The sequence below is a fragment of the Coloeus monedula genome (genome assembly GCF_965178545.1).
Source record: "Coloeus monedula genome assembly, chromosome: 1".
Taxonomy (NCBI): domain Eukaryota; kingdom Metazoa; phylum Chordata; class Aves; order Passeriformes; family Corvidae; genus Coloeus; species Coloeus monedula.
The window spans coordinates 40717108-40737104 of record NC_138781.1 but is presented as its reverse complement, the minus strand read 5'-3'; the positions used below and the strand labels follow the sequence as shown (position 1 = coordinate 40737104).

The following is a 19997-nucleotide window of genomic DNA, read 5'->3' as shown; positions in this document are numbered from 1 at the left end:
CTCTTCTGTTTGCTCAGCAAAATACAGTTCCCTTTAGGAAGTGTGTTCAAGAGGTGCCATGATCTGTCTAAGAGACCAGAGTCACCAGGGTGTGGCAGCAGGTGAGAACAGGTCATCTTCATTTTCCTGCTCCTTCTGTGTTGCTTATCTGTGGCAATTTACAGGGGCCCTTCCATTAGACTGTGATACTAGCCAGTTCTCAGGAGAGCTCTGTCATCCCAGTTCATTTGATTAGCAGCTACAACCATGAGCAAAACCACCTTGTCTTATGATGTATTTCCATTCCCAAGAACCAAGCATTACGCAACACTGTAAGTTTTCCAGGTCTGTCCTATGTCATACTCTGGTAACCAGATAAAGGTACTTGCTATTATCCACATGTGGGGGAGAGACAGTCACCTTTAGAGACAAATTTGTGGCATTTGCTCCTTAGAAACACTGAAATGTAGTGATTCAAATTCCTAATGAGACCACAAAAGCGTCTGCTGTGGCTTTTAAGGAATAAGCAGACATGATGAGATTATAGAAGGAAATGGGCACAATTGTGGTAATCTGTATAGTAACAAGAAATTGCTACTGGAGATCTACCCAGACACAATACTGCAACCAAGAGATTCCACAAGCAGCTACATATGGGGAAAAACTGACTTCGTCAATAACAGAGCTGCTTCAAACAAACAGGCATTTACCTTTTCCACCATTCTTTTTATTTTTTTAATCCCTACCATTCGAATTGGATAGAATCATAGAATCATTTAGGTTGGAAAAAACATCTAAGATCATGGAGTCCAACAGTTAACACTGCCAAATCGACCCTTAAACCATGTCCCTAAGCCTACACTGTAAAATTCTTGCCCTCAGAGTTATCCAGTGACTTCAACTTCCATCAGCAACAAGTTCCTGGCACGGCAGAGAATTTCTTCTGACTTCCTTTTGACTTTGACACTTTTAACCTTCACTGAATGCTCCTTGTTCTTCCCTGATGGTAAAACAGCACTTCTTGCTTTGTAAAGCCTACACCCTCGTTGTCTGTAACCTTTTATCATCTCACTTCTGATTAATTTCCTCTCCAAGGTAAACAGTCCCAATCTTCTCAATCTTGTACTACATGAAAGTTTTTCCTTGTCTATTTAAAAACTGATTTATGTAAACAGTTAAAAACTTACTCTGTTAGCTTAGCTTGTATCTATAAATTAGCCATGCATATTAAAATTATATTAGCTAGCTTTAACTGAATTAAGTGTATCCACACAGGATTTTTTACCAAATTCCTGAAGTCAATTTAAAATTATACCTTTTGTTAAAGCCGAGCAAATGAAAGTGTAGTTAGGCCATAGCCAGTTTCTGATCCACAAATACATCCAAGAAGAATTCAGACAGTGCTTCAGGAAAGAGTCTATTTCAGCAGACCCCTTAGAGAGAGTTATGTCCATTATCCTGAAATTCATGAAGCCTCCACGCATAGCAGGGAGTAGTTCTTCTGAAATATTTTCCATCAGCAACACAGGGACTTGTTATGGAATTAACTTAACATGTTTTACCTTGATAGTACCTCCATTTGTGGGAGATAGTTTATTTCCTAGGCAAGTCAAACTGCTATTAAACCACAGATTTTAATTCAGCTGCAAGTAAGCTGCCCATTGTACCCAGAACACAACAGAGATATAATGAAAACTGCTATAAAAATTAATTCTGAAAATATCAAATACAATCATTGTTAAGTTTAAACAAAGGATATTTGCTAGTTCGTTCCAAGACTTAGCTGCATTCAAAATCCAATGAAAACTGGCTTTTACATATACAGACACACAGAGACATTTGCCTATGGAATAAAAGTTTTAAATTATGGCTATTAAATGCATGGTATTTCTTAATGACAGCATTCATTGTTATCCCTGTAATAATACATTTGACAGAGGAAGAAAAGAGGAATTTATCGAAAAGCTGCCAATGGATTTTTTAATAAAAAATACTTCCCAATAGAAGGCAACAACATCCTTATCTACTAGGCCACAAGTGCTTGAGTATTTCTCAAGGAATTTAGATGCACTATTTTGCAATAGAAACTTTCTGAAAATTACAAAGAAGCCAATAATTCTAAAAATCAAACATACAGGCCACTGAGTTGAAAGAAAGTAATTTCCCACATTAACATTCAGATCTGTTATACATGCATACATATTTCCATGCAAATCAGACTTCACTTATTGTGTATTTTGCCTTATTTAATGAAAAATGAAAAAGACGGAAGAACACCTAACCCCCTCCATTTTGCCTATTAAGTTGCTGTTGCCAGCAGGACCCTGGTGAGGGCATTTCCATTGAGGCTAATCACAGAGAAGAAGTGTGCACATAAACATGAGAAAACTCATGCTCAGGTTAGAGGGAGCAGCCACCCAGCCTGTCTGTCATGTTCACCTCTATTCACACAGTAATTGCTGTACTCTGGAAAGCTGACTAGACCCATCATGATCTCAGAACACGAGTTATCCCCTACTGAATCATTTTCAAAATGGGTAAATAATACAGCTAAGTATAAAAGGAGAGATTGTCAGACAATTCAGCTTTAGAGAACTCACTTTCACTGTATGCAGAAAATTGGTAAAAGCAGCTGAAATACACACATTCTGTCCTGGTCGCTGCTACAGCTGCAGTTCTGGCAGAGATGTCCCCTGCTCAGACTTCTTTGCGTCCATGACATGTGTGTGTGTCCTTGACACTTCCCTATAACCTTTATTCCTCTTCTCCCACAGGGAAATGTGCTGGCAGTCTCCTGCCCCCATCGGCTCCACACTAGTGCGATGTGCAGGCTGGAAGGGCAGAGCTGCTATGGGAAAGGCTTTCACAGAGCCCCACTTCGTTCCAAAACGCCTTCCTTCCAGCTCACTTCTCCTGCCTAACTCCACTATCTATAGCTTTCAAATGCTTCCCCTGCATAATCACACCTCCTACTATTCTGAAGACTATTTTCTGGGAACGCTGAACATATTTGTTGGCTCACTGGCCCCTAGCACACTGACTGCTCATTCAATAGCATTCATTCAAGACTGGAAAAGACTTGTCATCCTATTACTATCTGGCACTCCATTACTAGCTTACTACTGTTTCCCTCTGCAGTACAGGTCCAAATTGAACGTCAGACACAGGAAAATGCCAGCAAAAGCTCCGGTTCACAGTCAGGAACCAACCACAGGATACAGTCCAAAACCAGATACACATTGGCACATTACCATTATTAACACAAGGTCTGTCATGAGTAAAGCCCTTTGTCATTCTTCTTTTTGAAGTGAGAACAGGGAAAATTAGGGTTATTGCAGTATTTCAAATATCTGCTGGGTGATAACATCCTAGAGCGGTACCATTAGTCAAAAACTCAGGCAGACATTAGGATAAACAGATTCTCCTGCTTCCATAGCCAGGACTTCTCAGAAGCAAATTCCCACGGAGATCAAACAACCTACAGTGTAACTGTCTCCTGGTTGCCTAAATATTCAGACAAGGAAGGAAGGGATTAGGCCTGTAAATCTTCCTGCTCACTGGCCAGCCTGCCAGGCACATCCACCACCCAGCCTCATTCCTCCTGCTGCCTGGCTCTGTGACTGACTGACCTTCCCAGACTCTGCACAGCCACAGCAAATACACCTGGGGCATTCCTGACAGTGGCTGAATTGTCAGCTAAAATAATCACCTGGCTGTCACCAGGAGCAACACAGGTAGGGCAAAGGGGAGCAGCTCAATGCGCATGCTTTCAGTTGACATGGTAAACAGCTAACATATGGTAATTCTAAGGGGGTTGACATGCTGCAGCAAATTATAAAAAAGCTGACACTCCGCTGAAAGAGCTGACACTTGAAAGTTACTCCCTACCACAAAAGAGAAAAAATGAAAGTGAAATGTGACTGAACTGTTGTCTTGCATGCTCATATTTTGTTGACAAATGTATTTGTAGGTATGAATTCGGCCCTTTCTTAAGAGTGTCACCATCAGCTGCTGATAAAAAAGCAACCTGACTCTATTACAGATGTGTTACTTTTCAAACTGACGCTCCAGCAAGAGCAAGAGGACAAAGAATTCTGCTCTTATAAATCTGTTGTGCAGGCTAAGGCTACACTATCAACTGCAACATTTGACATGGTTACACATCCCTTCTAAAAAAGACTACTTAGAATTTGAAATACTGCATTATAATGAAATACCTCTTTAAATATATCAACCTTGGAAAATGCAAGTTAGCCAACAGTTTCAACTTCAAAATATATTTCCTTTTTAAGGTGCTTCAAACCACTGTTCAGTTGTTACACTAACACTTTATATCAACTATCTACTACCAAAAATAGATTCAGATTAGGCATCACATCCCCAGCACACTGGTGTTCCGGAGCTCAAAGACTGTTTTTGATACAGCAGGGTATGCAATCTTATACTGTTGAAATATTATCCTTAGTGCTACATGAACATGTAAGTGTACAGGTTTCATTGTAGCAGCAATGTTTAATTACAAAAAGGAAGATGGTACTTCTCACTCAAAACCTCAGAATTCCAAGATCTGATCTGCAAACATGCGAGACTGTAGTGAGTAATTTTATTTATAGTTACATTCATTTTATACAATTGTCAGCTAATGCATATCAACTTTTGGAGTTTGAGTGCATCTGAAAACTCTCTGTAGATGCCATTTCATTTTAAAAAGCATCAAAGCATTTTCCAGCACAGAATCATACAAGAACGAAGTGGAAGATTTACAGCATTCTCCTGCTCCAAGGAAGGATAATTCCTAATCCCAAACAAAATCTCATCAAGGGACTTTCTAGACGGTTTTGTGTGAAATAGAGTAAGATTTGGACTATGCATGTTCAGTAAAATTGTTATTTTAGTAAACTTTAAACCTTTAGATTTATTTCAAAACAAGACCTGTCCATGTTCCTTCCTTTTTCCCCAAATGTGAAAATTACTCCAAAAATTATACTGCTCAGAACTGTTCTCTTACAGCTCTGAAGAACACAAGTGAGTTTCAATTTCCCATTGATACTACAGAATGTCATTCTCCTAGGTGTGTAAATGTAAGAATTCTGTAAGCTGTTAGAGCACTGACAATGCACATGTGACCTCATCTGAACCTATTAATACACCTTCCTCTGGATTATTTTTTAACAATCTGTACCTCTCCACTCCCTCCTGCATAGTTTCTACTCGTAACAAGTTTTACTTGGTCATAAATCATTTTAAGTCAGTAAAATATGACATGCCTGTGAAAAACGTGATGAAATTCCTTTTTTTCTAGTAGGACACAAAATTTGTCTTTAGCCTACTATGAAGTCAAATACTTAACTAAGTCAGCTTTAACGATGGTGTTAGCATGTTAGATGCACTTTTCCAAACTCTGTGCTTTTAAAATTTATTAATTTACTAATCTTTTGATCCTTACAGATCTGGGCTGATGCTAAAGTGTTAAAGCTGCTGTCAGAGAAGTACAGTAATACTCATGGCAAGGGTGTGGTCTCTGTTCTCTATTGCCAAGTCCACAGGAGCACTACCAGCACACCCTGGCACTGGTTTGGAAGGTCAGAAAAGAGGATAGTAACAGACTACAGATGTGAGGTAAGACTTTGTCGCTCTCTCTGGCCAGTATTGCATTGGCATCCAGTACCAGCTGGACAGATGGAGTATTGAAATAGTATTTTACCTGTGGTGAATGTGCCTCCACATACTACAGATCAAGCAGTGGCCTGCCATACAAGCAGGTCCCACTCCCTTATTATTGCTAACTGAGGGAAAAGGATGAACTGCCTTATTCTTCTTTTCTGTAACTCAGCATTTAAAATTTATCACTAGATCCCATCATTGTATTTATGCATTTTACATTGGTTTGGCTTTTAAATATGGATTTTATTATTTTTGCCTCACTTCTGTACATATGCTTTTCCCTCATTATTTTATGCACCACTATAACACAACAGGTGTTGGCTGGAAGAACACAACATTTTCTGCCTTCACTCTGCACAACACATACACTTCTGTTTGTGCACGGAGTAGCTTCGTGCACAGAACATTACTGTACTTATCATTTGGTAGCTCACCTTTTAAATTCTCTGCAGTGATGTCCACACCACCTTTCAGAGGTCCTAACCCCGGCTGCTGAACTTCTGTACTGCTCACAGTGTTCTGGGTAGCTGTGACAGTCTCTGCCACAGATGTACAACAAAACAAGGACCACACTGCATGCTGAGACTATTGATACCACAGAACTGTGTGTCAACAGGTGCAACTGCTCTGACCTGCGTCTTAAAAATGGCAAAAGTTCTACCTATGACAGATTCATCTATAATTTTCCTTTGTGTAGGTGAGAAACAAGTCACCTCTATCAGCAAATAAGAGAGTTATGCTTTAGGCCCCTGTTAACTGTTGTGTCACTGTGTCTTCCTGCTCCTAGTTCTTAACAGTAACAACACACAGTACATAATACATAAGCACTTGTTATCTATGGTTTTCTGATTTTACTGTCTCTAGTCTCTTCCAGTTACTACCATCAGATGTGGATGTATGACTAAGGGTGTCATGATATGATCATAGGTAACGTGCGCAGTCACTTGCAACATACAGACTGACATTGCAGAATGACACCTTTCCATAGGCTTTGCTTGAACCTGCAGACAAACATGGGCAGTATGGATAGTTCTGGCTATCGGGCATAATGCCACAGTCAATAGGATAGTGTGACCAAACAGATAACCTGCTGTGAGGAGCTAAGTCTAGGTCTAAAACAACAGCAGTTAAGTACAAGTGTGACTGCATCACCTGATCAGTTAGGAAGACCTCACTGACTGTTCTGTGTGCAGCAGCATGCAAAACCATGACCGTGAAACACTGCCTAAAGCGAGAAAGTGTTCAAGTCTTACCAACAGGCAGAGCATGCACAGCAGAGAGCAGACCAGAGAGCCCAGAGCCTTCTTCCTGCCCTGAGCAGCACTTCCCAGCACAGGATGATTCCAGTTTTGATGTTGATCTGGCTGATTATCTCATGACAGTCCTGTGGTTTAACACTTCTTGTAAAGATTCCCTGAACCACATTGACCTTGATCACTTCTGATGCTCTAACGTCCACATGGCCTCTCTCTGAATTGATTCATCAATTATTTATCTTCTGCACAGGGTGTGTCCTCTTGACAAGTTCAAGAAGTGGCACCCTTGGATCCCATTTTAAGGTCTAATAAGGCTATGCTTTGCGTAAGACTACAATTGTGGGTGACACTGTATTAGCCACCTCCCTACTGCAGGACGCAAATGAAGTCTGACTCTTTGTTGCTGCCTTGCTCCTCTTGGTCTCTTGAAAACCTGCATGGCTTTCCTTCCCTCTGAGCTTGCTGCTCCTTCCTTCTCCCTCTGGAAACATATTCATGACCTCCTCCAAACTTAAGTGTTCTCTGTTAAAGCAAAAATTTCCCCAAGCGCACAACAGGCATACTTCAACTACATGCACTGAAGTGACTACAGAACATCTGTGGGTGTCTGTCTTTGAGGCCACGCCAGCAACCTCGCCATTTCCCTGCATCCATCTTAACAGCCATCTGATAATGGTGCATCATTTCCTGTGCCACACCATGTGTGCAGGGATGTAGATGATAATGTGGATGATGGCTGCTCTGCTTCAGGAAAAAGTCATTTTATCATTTGGGAATTTCAGCATGTCCCTGACACAGTAAAGTTGAAACATGCTTCCAGTTATAAATTAGTTCATATAGGAGCACTCTAAAAATGGACTGATCTTCCCAAAACCACTTACTAGATCAGGGAAAATTTAGTTTAAGAGCACATCCTATGATAGTCATGGGAGAAATAAGACAGGACAAAAAATGGGGATTTTTAAAGTTTCAAGATCTTTGGGGATATCCTTTTTCCCTGCCATATCTCAAACCCAACTAACCTAAATACTATTGTATCTGTTTTCTTTGGCAAGGACTTGTTGCCTTTTATTAGATATGAAACAATAGGTGGGAGAGAGTAAGCCAATTAATTATTAAAAGGGTTTTCAGATACTTTGAAAGTCTGCATGTCCTCGAAGCACACTCAATAAAGTTAACAAGGCTAACCGGGGCACTGTATAATGTCTGTGAAGCCTCAGTGGGCGTTTTGCGAACACTGCGGAATTCTGCTGTGTGCTTCCTTAACTCCACATGGACCCAGTGCACACTTCATAAAGTTCCTTTGCCTCAAAACGTGAACCTTACAAACTTCTCTCTTCTAGCCCTACTCAAAAGTTGCTGCTTTCAATTAGCTTTCCAGCTACTGCCTCTCTGCCCCTCCATGTCACTCCCTCTCACTCTTAATTCACCTGAAGAGCAGAAGTTACCTACAACCTACCCCCACACATCATGCTTACCTGCCCATCTGTGAGGACTTGTAGTCACCCTTCCTGTGTCATGTCTGATTCACACAGTAACTACCCCAAGGCAATAATGTACTCTTCTTGAATCCTCAGAAAAGCACAAAGCCATTTATTTATACTATACTATATTGAACACAAAATTGCTACTAAATATAACAGCCATAAAAATTATCTTTGGTAGATACTAGCCCTTAACTCCCTTCCCACAAACACTTACCTTGAGTACGTTAGTTTGGATCCAAAACCGTAGTTTCTGCTATGGCCACCTAAAAATCAGTACAGACTAGGTAATAACCTCAGTGAGACAACCACCACTAGGTAATAGAGAAAAAGAGGTGTCAGTGGTGCTTGAGGCACTCGTTGAAATCAATTAACACAGACTCTGTGCTGACGGAACAGGCATGAGCTCCACAGCATTTTATTTTCATTCTCCAATCAATTATAAGAATCCTTTGCAGATGGTCTAGAACGGAAGGGGGAAATATTACCTTTATTTTCCCCACACTTGCTGATCACATTATCACTTTGAACAACTTGTGCAGAATAGCTTTTTGGAGAGAATGAACTCTGTAACCATAGGACAAGGTGTTCAATGGAATGAACTCCAAAGCCCAGGAACAGTAAGTGTATTAACCAAGCTTTGTGGCTTGAGTCTGTAATTTTTATTCAACCAACACTTGCTTTTCAGTCAAGGAAACTGTTTCTTTTCTGCTTCTGTAACAAGATTGGTCTTCACTTCATATAATGTACAATGAAAATAACAGCTGCATTTAAACACATGGCAGAAGACATTAGGCATGGAAGAATCACTCTTTTTCTAGTAAATTATGGCTGTCTAATGAATTTTATACATGACTGTCCTTGTCCATACTATGAGCCAAATTGTGTCTTGTTTTATCCCAGCTAAGATGCACTGGTTACTAGAGTTCCTGGAACAGTTAATATTGCCCCTATATCTCAGAATGCAATGTGGAGAATTGAAATAAAACACAAATTTTTGTTATAGGCAGAGGAGAATTTCAGAGCCATGCAGGAAGAATGACAGTGAGGAAGGAAAGAAACTACTGTAGAATAATAACATCTACATTGCCTTTCAGATCTGTTTTTTTTTCTTCTACACATTTAAACATCACACTAAAACCTGATCTGATCCCTACTTTCATGGAAATTATTATCAGTGGTCCTGTTGTCACTTTTCCCATTTACAGCTGTAGTCCCATTTTCTTTACTAGCTGGGTATTTTCAGAGACAAGATGTTAGAAAACAATAACTCTACTGAGACTCTGCAACTTTTTATACCCTTACCAGACAATTACTACTGGCAGCTAGTCAGTACAAAAATCCACCTAGCACAGGGTGCTGGGAAATAATCCCAGTCGCTATATGAGCAGCATGGCTACAGCCAGGCAGAGAACAACCAAATATGGAATCAAACAAAAACTGAACCACTTCACACATCAATAACTATACGTCTTTCTTAGCTTAGGCAATTAAGTAAACTGAAACCTCAGTCTAGTAAAACTTACTGTGCCATAAGGTTCAGCACAACACAGTAAGTTTTTACCACAGATAGAGATGGTCTAAAAACACTGTGAGCATCTAGGAAAACACTGGGAATAGCATGTAACAACATGGGTATTGTTCATCTCTAGCTTCATTGATTATCCATTGTCTGAAGCCTCAGATTTGTTACAAGCTGGCACTCAACCCTTGGCCAGGAATTCCTGTGAATACTGGGCTTTTGAGAACAAGCTCTGCTTAAGTGGGAAGGATATGCCATGCACTGGCCAAGCTCTGAGCTGTCATATGCAGTTCTGAATAGGACTGCTTTCCAGTCTCGGCACATAGGCATGAACGCATACCACTACATCCGAATCAAGGCAATGCCCCAACTGCTCAAGAGGAGATAACAAAGCCCTTTTCAGTGCTGCAACTTCCTCCAAGTAGGAATCCTCACAACCCTTCTGCAGCCAAGACAAAATTGCCTTTAGCCAGAGAGTCAGTTCTGTGTCTTCTGCATACAAAACTTGTGGTTGTATTGCCAATGACTCAAGAGCGTTGTTCAGCTCCCACCCATGATGTTCATTGTTTATGTCCCTGGATTTGCTACCTAATCAACTACATATGCACTTAATTTCACTTTGTATTAACTCTAAGCAGTACTTACTTTTCACGAAATCTCCCTATTACAATGAATATCTCTATATTTACCCCAGGAACCAGTCAGGGTGTGATCACCCTTACAAGCTTCATCCACTTACTGATCAGTTGGATGAAAAATTTAAACAGCTGTACAACTGTTAATCTCCTCCAAAACATTTCTCATACAATTTATTTGAGGGGACAACAATTTTAAATAGGATATTCTTCTTGCAGAAATCTCAGTATTGGGTAAAATTTTAAAGAATAGTTCACATGCACTATCAAGTGTGTTGTTTTAACACAGACACAGGCAAAGCACAGAAGTCAACTCCTCACTCTCCAACTTTATGCTTTACCATAAACCTCATATTCTCCTCATTCCAGATTCTGAGATACAGTTAATTTTCTTCTCAGTAGCTGGTACAGTGCTGTGCTTTGGATTTAGTGTAACAATAATGTTGTCCTACTCTTGACATCTACCTAAGGTAAGATTTTTTCCCGTATCATCAAATCATAGAATCTTAAAATGGTTTGTGCTGGAAGGGACCTTAAAAAAAACCCATTTCATTTCAAACCACTTGCCATGGGTAGGGACTCTTTCTACTATACTGGGTTACTTAAAACCCCATCCAACCAGGCATGGGGCATCCACAACTTCTCGGGGCATCCACAACTTCTCTGGGCAACCTGTTCCAGGTGCCTCACCACTCACACGGTAAACAATTTATTCCTAATATATAATTAAGAATTATCTCTTCCAGTTTAAAGCCTTTCTCCTTGTCCTATCATTCCATGCCCTTGTAAAAAGTCCCTCTCCAGTCTTCTTGTAAGCCCCCTTTACACACTGGAAGGCTGCTGTAAAGTCTCCAGAGCTTTCTCGTCTCCAGGCTGAACAACCCCAGCTCTCTCAGCCTGTCTCCACCAGAGAGGTGCTCCAGCCCTCTGATCATCTTCGTGGCATCCTCCGGACTCACTCCAGCAGCTCCATGTCCTCCTTATGTTGGAGTCCCAGAGCTGGATGCAGTGCTCCAGGTGGGGTCCACAAGAGTGGAGCAGAGGGGGAGAATCACCTCCCTTGACCTCCTGGTCATGCAGTAAAGGGAATTCCCACAATATGAGACAAAAATAAATTTTGGAGATATGAAAATAATGAGGTCTGGTTCCCAATGTCTTTTCTCCTTTTGGAGTCTCTGATGTCTAATAAAACATGAGTTTGTTATTCTTGCCTTCAGATACTAACAGTTTCTCTTTTTCTATTCTTCGCATCTGCTTAATTTTGTAATAGAGGCACAGTCTTAGGTTCATCTAAGGATTCATTCTCTCAGCAGAAAGCAAGAGAAAAGTGAGGCAGAGTACATGAAATGCATCAAAATGCAGAAGCAGATATGTCTGCAAAGCAAGGGTTTCAGTTCATAGTGAATTTCCTCTTTTTGATTTTTTTTTAATCTGAATTTTTTACTCAAAGCAGATGGCTCTTGGGTCTTGCTCATTGAAACAGGTTAATGGTACAGTTAAAAGCTTTGCTGCCCACATCAGCAATACAAAGGACTAAAACCTCCCTTCCAGAGGCACCTGCCAGATGCTGTGGCTTTGGGCAGCCATTCCAGGAACACATGTCCAGGAGTGTCCCCACATTCCCATGAGTTAGCCTGCACCCAGAGCTTGGATCTGGGAATGCGCAGGACAAACACTTCAAGATGAGGGACTCAGAATGTCCTGGGTCTGTGGCTTTGGGTCAGGCTCACCACCCAGGCTGCCACCAGGCTCTGGGAACTCTGGAAGAAAAGGGTGCCGACTATTTTTCAGGCCACTTCATCAGGAAGAAACTGAACTATGCAGCTCAATACCAATGTCACGATGGCCCACAGCACAGTTAGGAACAACTTAAGAATGAAGAACAGGTTCTTAAGAGTGGACCTGAAAAATATAGAGTTGATGTTGCTGGGCTGGGGAATGATTTCTGAAATCTTCTTAGCAATGATTTAGACAAAGACACATTATTCTTCAGCTCTGTCCTCACTTTAAGCATACACTGGAATTTCTGCCTGACATCAAACCCTCAGAACAGAAACAGCCACATGTATAATTTTCTGCCATGTCTGTGTGGTGAAGAATTTGTCCACCTATGCAGATAATGGCCTGACCTTGACTATTCATGCCTGCATTACATTTGGCAGAACCATAGCCCATGATACACTTGACAAAAAGCCTTCAGTGCTTGGAAACTCCAGCTAATACAAGGTGGTGCATTTTACACTATTATCAGGAGAAGCTGCTACCATCAGCAACCAATAGTGTCATCTATTTCTGCTTTCTTCATCCCACACATCCCATACTGGTTCCTCATATCCATTACTGATTTCAGTTTTAGCTTTTGGTTCTTAATTTCTAATTGCTCAACACAGGATCTGGCAAAAGAAAACTCAATCAAATCTCCAGGAAACAAGACAATGGTTGACAAGTCCTCTTCTGTTCACAATGGAATTGCCTAAGACAAGATAAGCACATCTGATCTGAGACTGGAATGATCTACCCCCTGAAAGAACCCCCACCATCTGCTTTAAGCATAAACTGCATCTCTTGAGCCTTCTCTCACTAAATGTAAACGCATAGCAACATTTGGCTTTCCAAATCAAACTAAACTAAATACCTAAGAGAAACTATTAAAAAATAATTCCCCTGCAGTGTCTTCCACTATTCTTGACCTACTGCTTGTGAAGGATGAGTGAGCAAGCACTTGATTGTTTTGTTGATAGCAGTATTCTTGTAAATACGCTAGCAGAAGGCTTTCAGAGACTGATGATCAGATCACATGCACAGCATAATAGAATTCCCAAGTTAATACCAAGTGCCTTTCCCCAAAGCACTCAGCTTTTCCCCTCTAGAAGCTCATGCTTGGGTGCCATTCTCACACAGCACTATCAGAGGTGAGCATCCTAGGAAATAACAAATAAGGCCACCAAATATCTCAGAACTCATGCATCAAGCACTGGCAAATTGGTTGTGAACCAGAATACAATGTACCCAGCTTGCTTTTGCTTGCTTTTGCTATAACCTCAGTGTACTCATTTCCATGTAAATACACAGAAAGTTCTTCACTTTGGAGCTATTTCACAGATGGTTTTATATCTGGAATGTAGGTATAAAGTGAAAGCTCTGGGTGTGCTTCTAGGTCATTTGTGCTAAATGATTTGTGCATACCACAGAGATACAGAAGTCCTCCTCAGTATGAAAACATGACATTACCAAATCTATACCTCAGACCAACTTTGGGAAAACCTGGGGGCTTTGGAAAATGGAAACACTGTAATAGACTGGCTGTAGCTGAGGCCTTGCAAGTCCTAACTCAGGGTTCAGTGTACCACCTCTGGGAAAACTCTGCTCATCCTGAGCTGTGAACTGTGATAAACCTCACCCATAGTCACTGGTCTGTAAAAGAATTGCAAAGCTGCCTTCTACTCCCAAAGTGCTCCAGTGCTCCTTACGCTGATCCTTGGAAAGATGCAATCATTCCAAGATAAGCTGGAAAGAATACTTGGTACAATTTAGGGGCCTGCATCCTTTGGCACTGAGTCATGGAGTGGCAAGATGGTGTGACAATCCACCCACACAACCTGTCACAGGCATCAGCTGCACCTCCAGCCAGCAATGAACAGCCAGAATTGCAGGTTGTTCTCTCCCCCAGTCACTCACTTTGCCATACTGGAGAATGTCAACATGCTTCTGTATATAGGGTTAGACCTATATGCTTTTAACTAAAATAACAGAAAACATTGTAGGAGTGTTGAAAAATATTTTCTGATGTGTTTTGCTTTAAGAGAAAAACATAGCATCCATATAGAGTCAGCCTATATAGAGTCAGTAGAGAAGTACTCTACTATTTGTGCTTCATTTTCTCCCACCCAAATGGCAACTATGCTTTAAAGCACGAAGCACTGTATATTTAATAAATTATAAAGTCAACCTTCATAATTTCTATTCTCATACATCAGTCAGAGATAGTTTCAACAGAAAGATATATGAGAACTAACCTAGGTCTTCCTCCAACAAAGCACTTAAGCACACATTTCATCATGTCAGCATCCCAGCTGAAGACAGTGGGATATATTTCAAGCTACACATGTTTCAAAATTTTATTGAAGTTCAACAACAAATAATAAAAAAGCTAATATACAGCAGGAAAAAACCCTTCAATATCCATATAGGTGAGGCTATGGTAGCATCTTCTACTGAAATTCCATAGGCTTAGGAAAATACTTGTTTTGGTTAATTCAGCAATGTTCCTTTTGGAGGCAGTGACAAAAAATACCTTTATTAGAACATAAATTTGACCCAGCTCCATTTAGATGGAAGTAAAACTCTTTTTATCTCCACTGGAAATGGAGTTCAATGATTAAATATAAGATTTTTTTATAATTGAAGCATGATCCCAAAAAGCAAATCTGACAGTGAAATCATGAGACATTGTAAGATCTTAATATTTAGTTAGTCATAATTATACACATGTCAGGAATCCAGGTTCTAATGTCCTTTACAATTTCCACATAGAGCTCTTACACTTCTAAGATGCATCAGGGTGCCTCTGATGTTTGTATAAGGGCCAAATAAACAATGGTACAGTTATTTCAATCAATTTAGAAAGTTCTTAGGTGATGTTTCCAGAAATGCTTGAATTTAGTTTTGTAGTTGACCTGGGTTTTTTCCACAATAGTGTTGGATTTTACTATCATTTTAATGGGTTTTTCCCTTCTCACCATATTTCTAGTGCCAGTACTTTACCAGATATCTGAAATAGTTCTGCACTAATAAGAAGTACTGGTTGTCCTGGGACAGCATCCAGAAAAGATACATACATTTAGGGGAGGTTTGAAATATCACAGCACATCCCAAAAATACAAGCTAGTCATTGCAACAACCTTGGCAATGGCAAGCTTGGAAAAACTAATAATGGATTTTAAAAAGAGGAATATAACACAGTACTTTAGCATGGCTATAGATAGGACAAAAAAAAAAAAAAAAAAAAGTAGTACTTTTGTTTCTATGTCCAGAAAATGCTGGCAGATACAGAATAAAATAGTGCAATCCTGAGTCATCTAAATACATTAATTAGCCACACCACAGAGAATCAGGCCTTCTTTGGTGCTCATTCACCTTGAGTCACACCTTCTTTGCCTTCCTCATGTCCATGATGGGTAAAACATTAGACAGACTGTGTGGCACATCAGAAAGTAATTATTGAGCATGGATTTCTGCTGATGGCAGGGTTTTAAAATGCTCGAGGCAGTGGCACAACGAAGTCATGTGTAAATGGCAACCTTGGCTCTACACCTTAATTTTTTTAAATAAAATAATTTTAAGTTTAGTAAGTAGCACAATACAAGGGAAGGGATCCTAGAAACAAACACACACACACAAATCATTCAGCTATGTACAGTAACATGCAGTCACGACAGAATTAAATATTCATAAACTCAGAGGAGATGAAATTCTGTGTGCATCTATCACAAGATGTAAACCACCAGTTACCATTTTAAAAATAAAGCCCTTGTATCCACCCTCTTAAACTGTACAGGCCCTGTTTAAATGATCCAGCATCGATACTCTCTTTTAATTAAAACAATAGCACAGATTTTACTGAACAGTAACAAACGTAAAAGTGTAGGAGGCAAATGCTGAAAACTCGGGGTCTACAGTTAAAAACACAATTTTTAAAAAATACCTAGTCTTTCTCATGATAATTGGAGCTCTAATCATGTAAATATGTGGTGTGACATTGTTGCATTGATTTATTGCATTGCTCGTTTACATTCCTTCATTGTGTTACTGTTCTCTTACACATTTGTAACAAAACCAAACTATAGTAAAACTAGTTGAAGAAACAAGGCTCAAATCCAGTACATGCCAACATTTCTTTTTTACATTACTCTAGGATTATAATCTGTTTGGGGGTATCTGTGCATTCAGAGAATTACTAGGATTTCAATAAAATATAAACGGATGTGTTTTACAGTCTAGCACACATGGATCACACCTTGCAACCATCACCGAATTACGATGAAACTTACACATTTACCGGTCTCTGCCTGTCACAGACCTACAGACACGGCAGAATTCATCGGCTTCAGTTTAGCAAACCCATGCCGAGAAAAATGAATGGAAGTGAAGACAGTGCCCACAGACAAAAGCACTGATCAATGCACTCCGCTGACATTATCTTAATGGCAACCTTTTCCCATCCCATCCTCCCTACTTTCCGATTCTCCCAGCAGCAGACACATCCGCACCAAAGGGTGCGATCTGACCCATTTCTCGCTCAACTCCGTCACCCGCAGGTTCTCACTCGGCAGCGAGCAGCCGTCCCCCGGTCCGCAATGACACAGCAGGGCTGGAGGGACACAGCACCCGAGCTCCTTCCCCAAGTGACTCGCCCCTCGCCGCCGGCTGGAAGTCGAGGCGAGGCGCGGGCAGGGAAGGGGAGCGGCGGCCCCGCCGGCCGCGGCCCCTCGAAGTGAGGTTAAACTTTGGCGGCGGCACCTGGGCCGCTCCCGCCGGGCGGGCGGGCGGAACAATGCCCGGCGCCCCGGGCCCGGCGGCGGCGGTCCCGTGCTCCCCGCCCCGCCACCCCCGTGTCCTCAGACAACCTCCGCCGCCGGCCCCCCGCCTCCCGCCGCCGCGCTGACAAAGGGCGGCGCGGGGCTGCCCGCGGCCGGGGCCGGCGGGAGCGGGACCGGGAGCGGCCCCGGGAGCGGCCCCGCCCGCCCCGCCGAGCGCGGCCCCGGGCAGCCGGCCCCTCCGGCGGGCGCGGCGCCGGCCGGCCGGCGGCCGAGCGGACCTACCTTTTTGTCCTCTTTCTCGCTGCCGTGCCTCCGCTCCGGGTGGCCGCTGTCGGCGGCGGGGGCCGGCTCCGCGGGCTGCCCATCGCGGTGGTGCGGGCGCTGGTGCGGGCAGCCGCCAGACCCCGCCGCCGGGGGGATGGGCTCCGGGCACGGAGAAACTCCCTTAACATCCATCTCCATCTTCCAGTTCACTGTATTGCGAGACAAAAGCAGGCAAACACTTTCCACCACCCCGCGTCTTTCTTCGGCTTTCCTTTCTCCCTCTTTTCTTTTTTCCTTCTTTCTTTCTCTCTTTTTGTTTTCCTCCTTCCTTCCTTCCTTCCTTTTCCCCCCTCAGGAGGCCGTGACACGCATGGCTCTGGCCGCGGCTGCTGCACCGATCCGGCGGCTGCAATTCTCCCCTAGATCCTCCAGACTTTTGTATCCAGCGTGCGTGTGTAAGAGTGACTGTGTGTGTGTGTGTGTGTGTGTGTGTGTGTCCTTGGCACGGCGGCCTTCAATCGCCCCGAAAAAGCAAACGGTAACTAAGCAGATCTCTCGCCACGAAGATCAACTCCCGGCCCCAGCCTAATTGTGGTGGTTATTTACTTTACGCTATCTGTGTCCCAGGCCCGGACAAGCCCTCCTGGCTGCAGCCGTTTGAACAAAGTTAACTGGAGAGAGCCCAGCCCGGGGAGGGGGTGGGGGCGAGGGGAAACCACCGAGGTTTAACACGGGGGAAGTGACAATAACCCGGTAATGTCAAGTAAAAGTTAAACCTCCCCCTTCTTCCCCTCCCCCTCCCCTCTCCACAGCCCAGGCAAGCGCAATACAGCAAAGCAAAACAAGCGATTTCAGACCTGTGCAAGGTGCTGGTGGCGAGAAGAGACGAGCATTTACCCGATTGTTGCTTTTATTTTATTTTCCCCTCGTCTCTCCCCCCAGCACCACCCGCTATTGCAAATGTGGGCTCCTTGATGTTAATCTCCTCTCCGCGGTCTGAGTCTATGCGTGTGACTGGAGCTCCCTCTCTCTCAGGCTGCCAGCGCCACGCAGCACTGCACAAGGAGTACTGGAGTAAGGAGAAAAACAGGAACAAATCCAGGCTGGAAATCTAAATCAGTACTAGCCACCGGCTCTCCGATTTTATCAACATAGATAGAAGAAAAAAAAAAAATCGCGTGTAAGCTTCTAAATCAGTTGTGACCGCAGTGCACTCTGAACTGTTCTATTCTTTGTGTTATCTTCCTTCTCAGACTGAAGTTAGACATGGTAGAGGAAAATGCAATCTCATTAAGAGTGGTTTATACCAAAACAAGAATTTTTTTGGTGGTGTCAGAGCCAAGCCAACTCTTCAGCTCTTCCCCTTTTCATTTCAAAGAGATGAATGGTGAGCACAGACCTGATCGTTCTTAAATCAGGACATTATCAGGTGACCAATCTGCACTTCTAAATATAACACCACATTGTCCCGAGGAGCAGCTGCTCTGAAAGTTAACTGGAAACATCTCCTAAGAGCCTGCCGTGCAAAGATCTGATCTATACATCACCTGGCTGATGCATGTACTGACCTCTCCAGTAGGGACTACCCACTCTACAGAGATACCTGGCCACATCCTCAGGAGCTGGTCTATTTTACACCAAGAGAGAACCTGTCCCAGGATATTTTGGGAAGCGGGTGACTATCAGGTATTTTATGACACCCTTTTGTTCCTGGCCTTGGGTTCTGTTATCCCCAACAGTATTGTTACTGTGGGAACCTGAACAGTTCTTATTGCTACCATATATTTAGACAAAGGGCAAGAGCTAATCTTACAATAGAGAAAAAAAAGTCTTTGTCATACACCAAAGATGTAATTTTAAAATACACATCTCTAAAGATCCTTTCATATTATTCTCAAAGCATGTCAAGTATTTGCAGGCCCTTCTGTCTTCTCAGATTGGTGCAAATGAGGACCCTTTCTATTGAAATTACCAGCATAAATGTTTAAAACTAAGGTAAACAATTAGACAATCAAGCCATATATATTAACATTTATAATCAAATACTTTAGACTACTTACAATCATCCATTTGTAATCATTGCAATAGACTTTATTGAGAGACTGCATTTTGGGGTAGAAAGCCTTAAACCTTCTGGATACTCTGGCAGTTTTGGTCTTATAAGCAATAAAGCAGTACTTACTGCAGAGAGGCGCTTTGGGGGGATGTTTGAACATGTACCAAGGTGTACGCAGCTGCAGAATTGCCCAGAACAAAGCCATGAGTCCACACAGCTGATAAGCCATCCCACTGTCTGTCCACCTGCACAGTCACCCCTTCCACAAAGGAGAAGATATGCAAGGAACAAACTTCCGTCTTCAAGAGTTTTTCCTGTTTCAGTCAAAGTAATTCCAGTATCCCAGATTAGAAAATGGCAAAATAAAAGTGAAAATAAAAACATTGTTCATTCAGGCACTACAGTGCACATTTATAAAAACAACTGATAAATTACATAGAAAACTTCCCATGGTGGGTAATACTAAATAATCCTGTTAGAAAATAATGATTCCCAATCTACCATCTTGAGGACTGTAAAGTAAAATTCAAAGCAAAACCAAACAATCTAAAAATTCAGAAAAACTTACCCAAGTAAAAATATTTTGCCATGTGTTCTG

The 19997-nt window shown here is 42.0% G+C and overlaps 1 protein-coding gene across 1 annotated transcript in view; it reads right to left on the bottom strand.

Annotated features, from left to right (window-relative positions):
- LOC309577307 (uncharacterized protein) overlaps positions 1–18257 on the bottom strand; it is a 44629-nt gene extending 26372 nt beyond the window's left edge. The window contains exons 1-2 of the mRNA XM_082289228.1: positions 18201–18257; positions 17362–17552 (exon numbers count right to left, since the gene is read on the bottom strand). Of these exons, the coding sequence (XP_082145354.1) occupies positions 17362–17541 (180 nt within the window). The 5' untranslated portion in view covers positions 17542–17552; positions 18201–18257. The remainder of the gene's footprint in view (positions 1–17361; positions 17553–18200) is intronic.
- Between the last annotated feature and the right edge of the window lie 1740 nt (positions 18258–19997).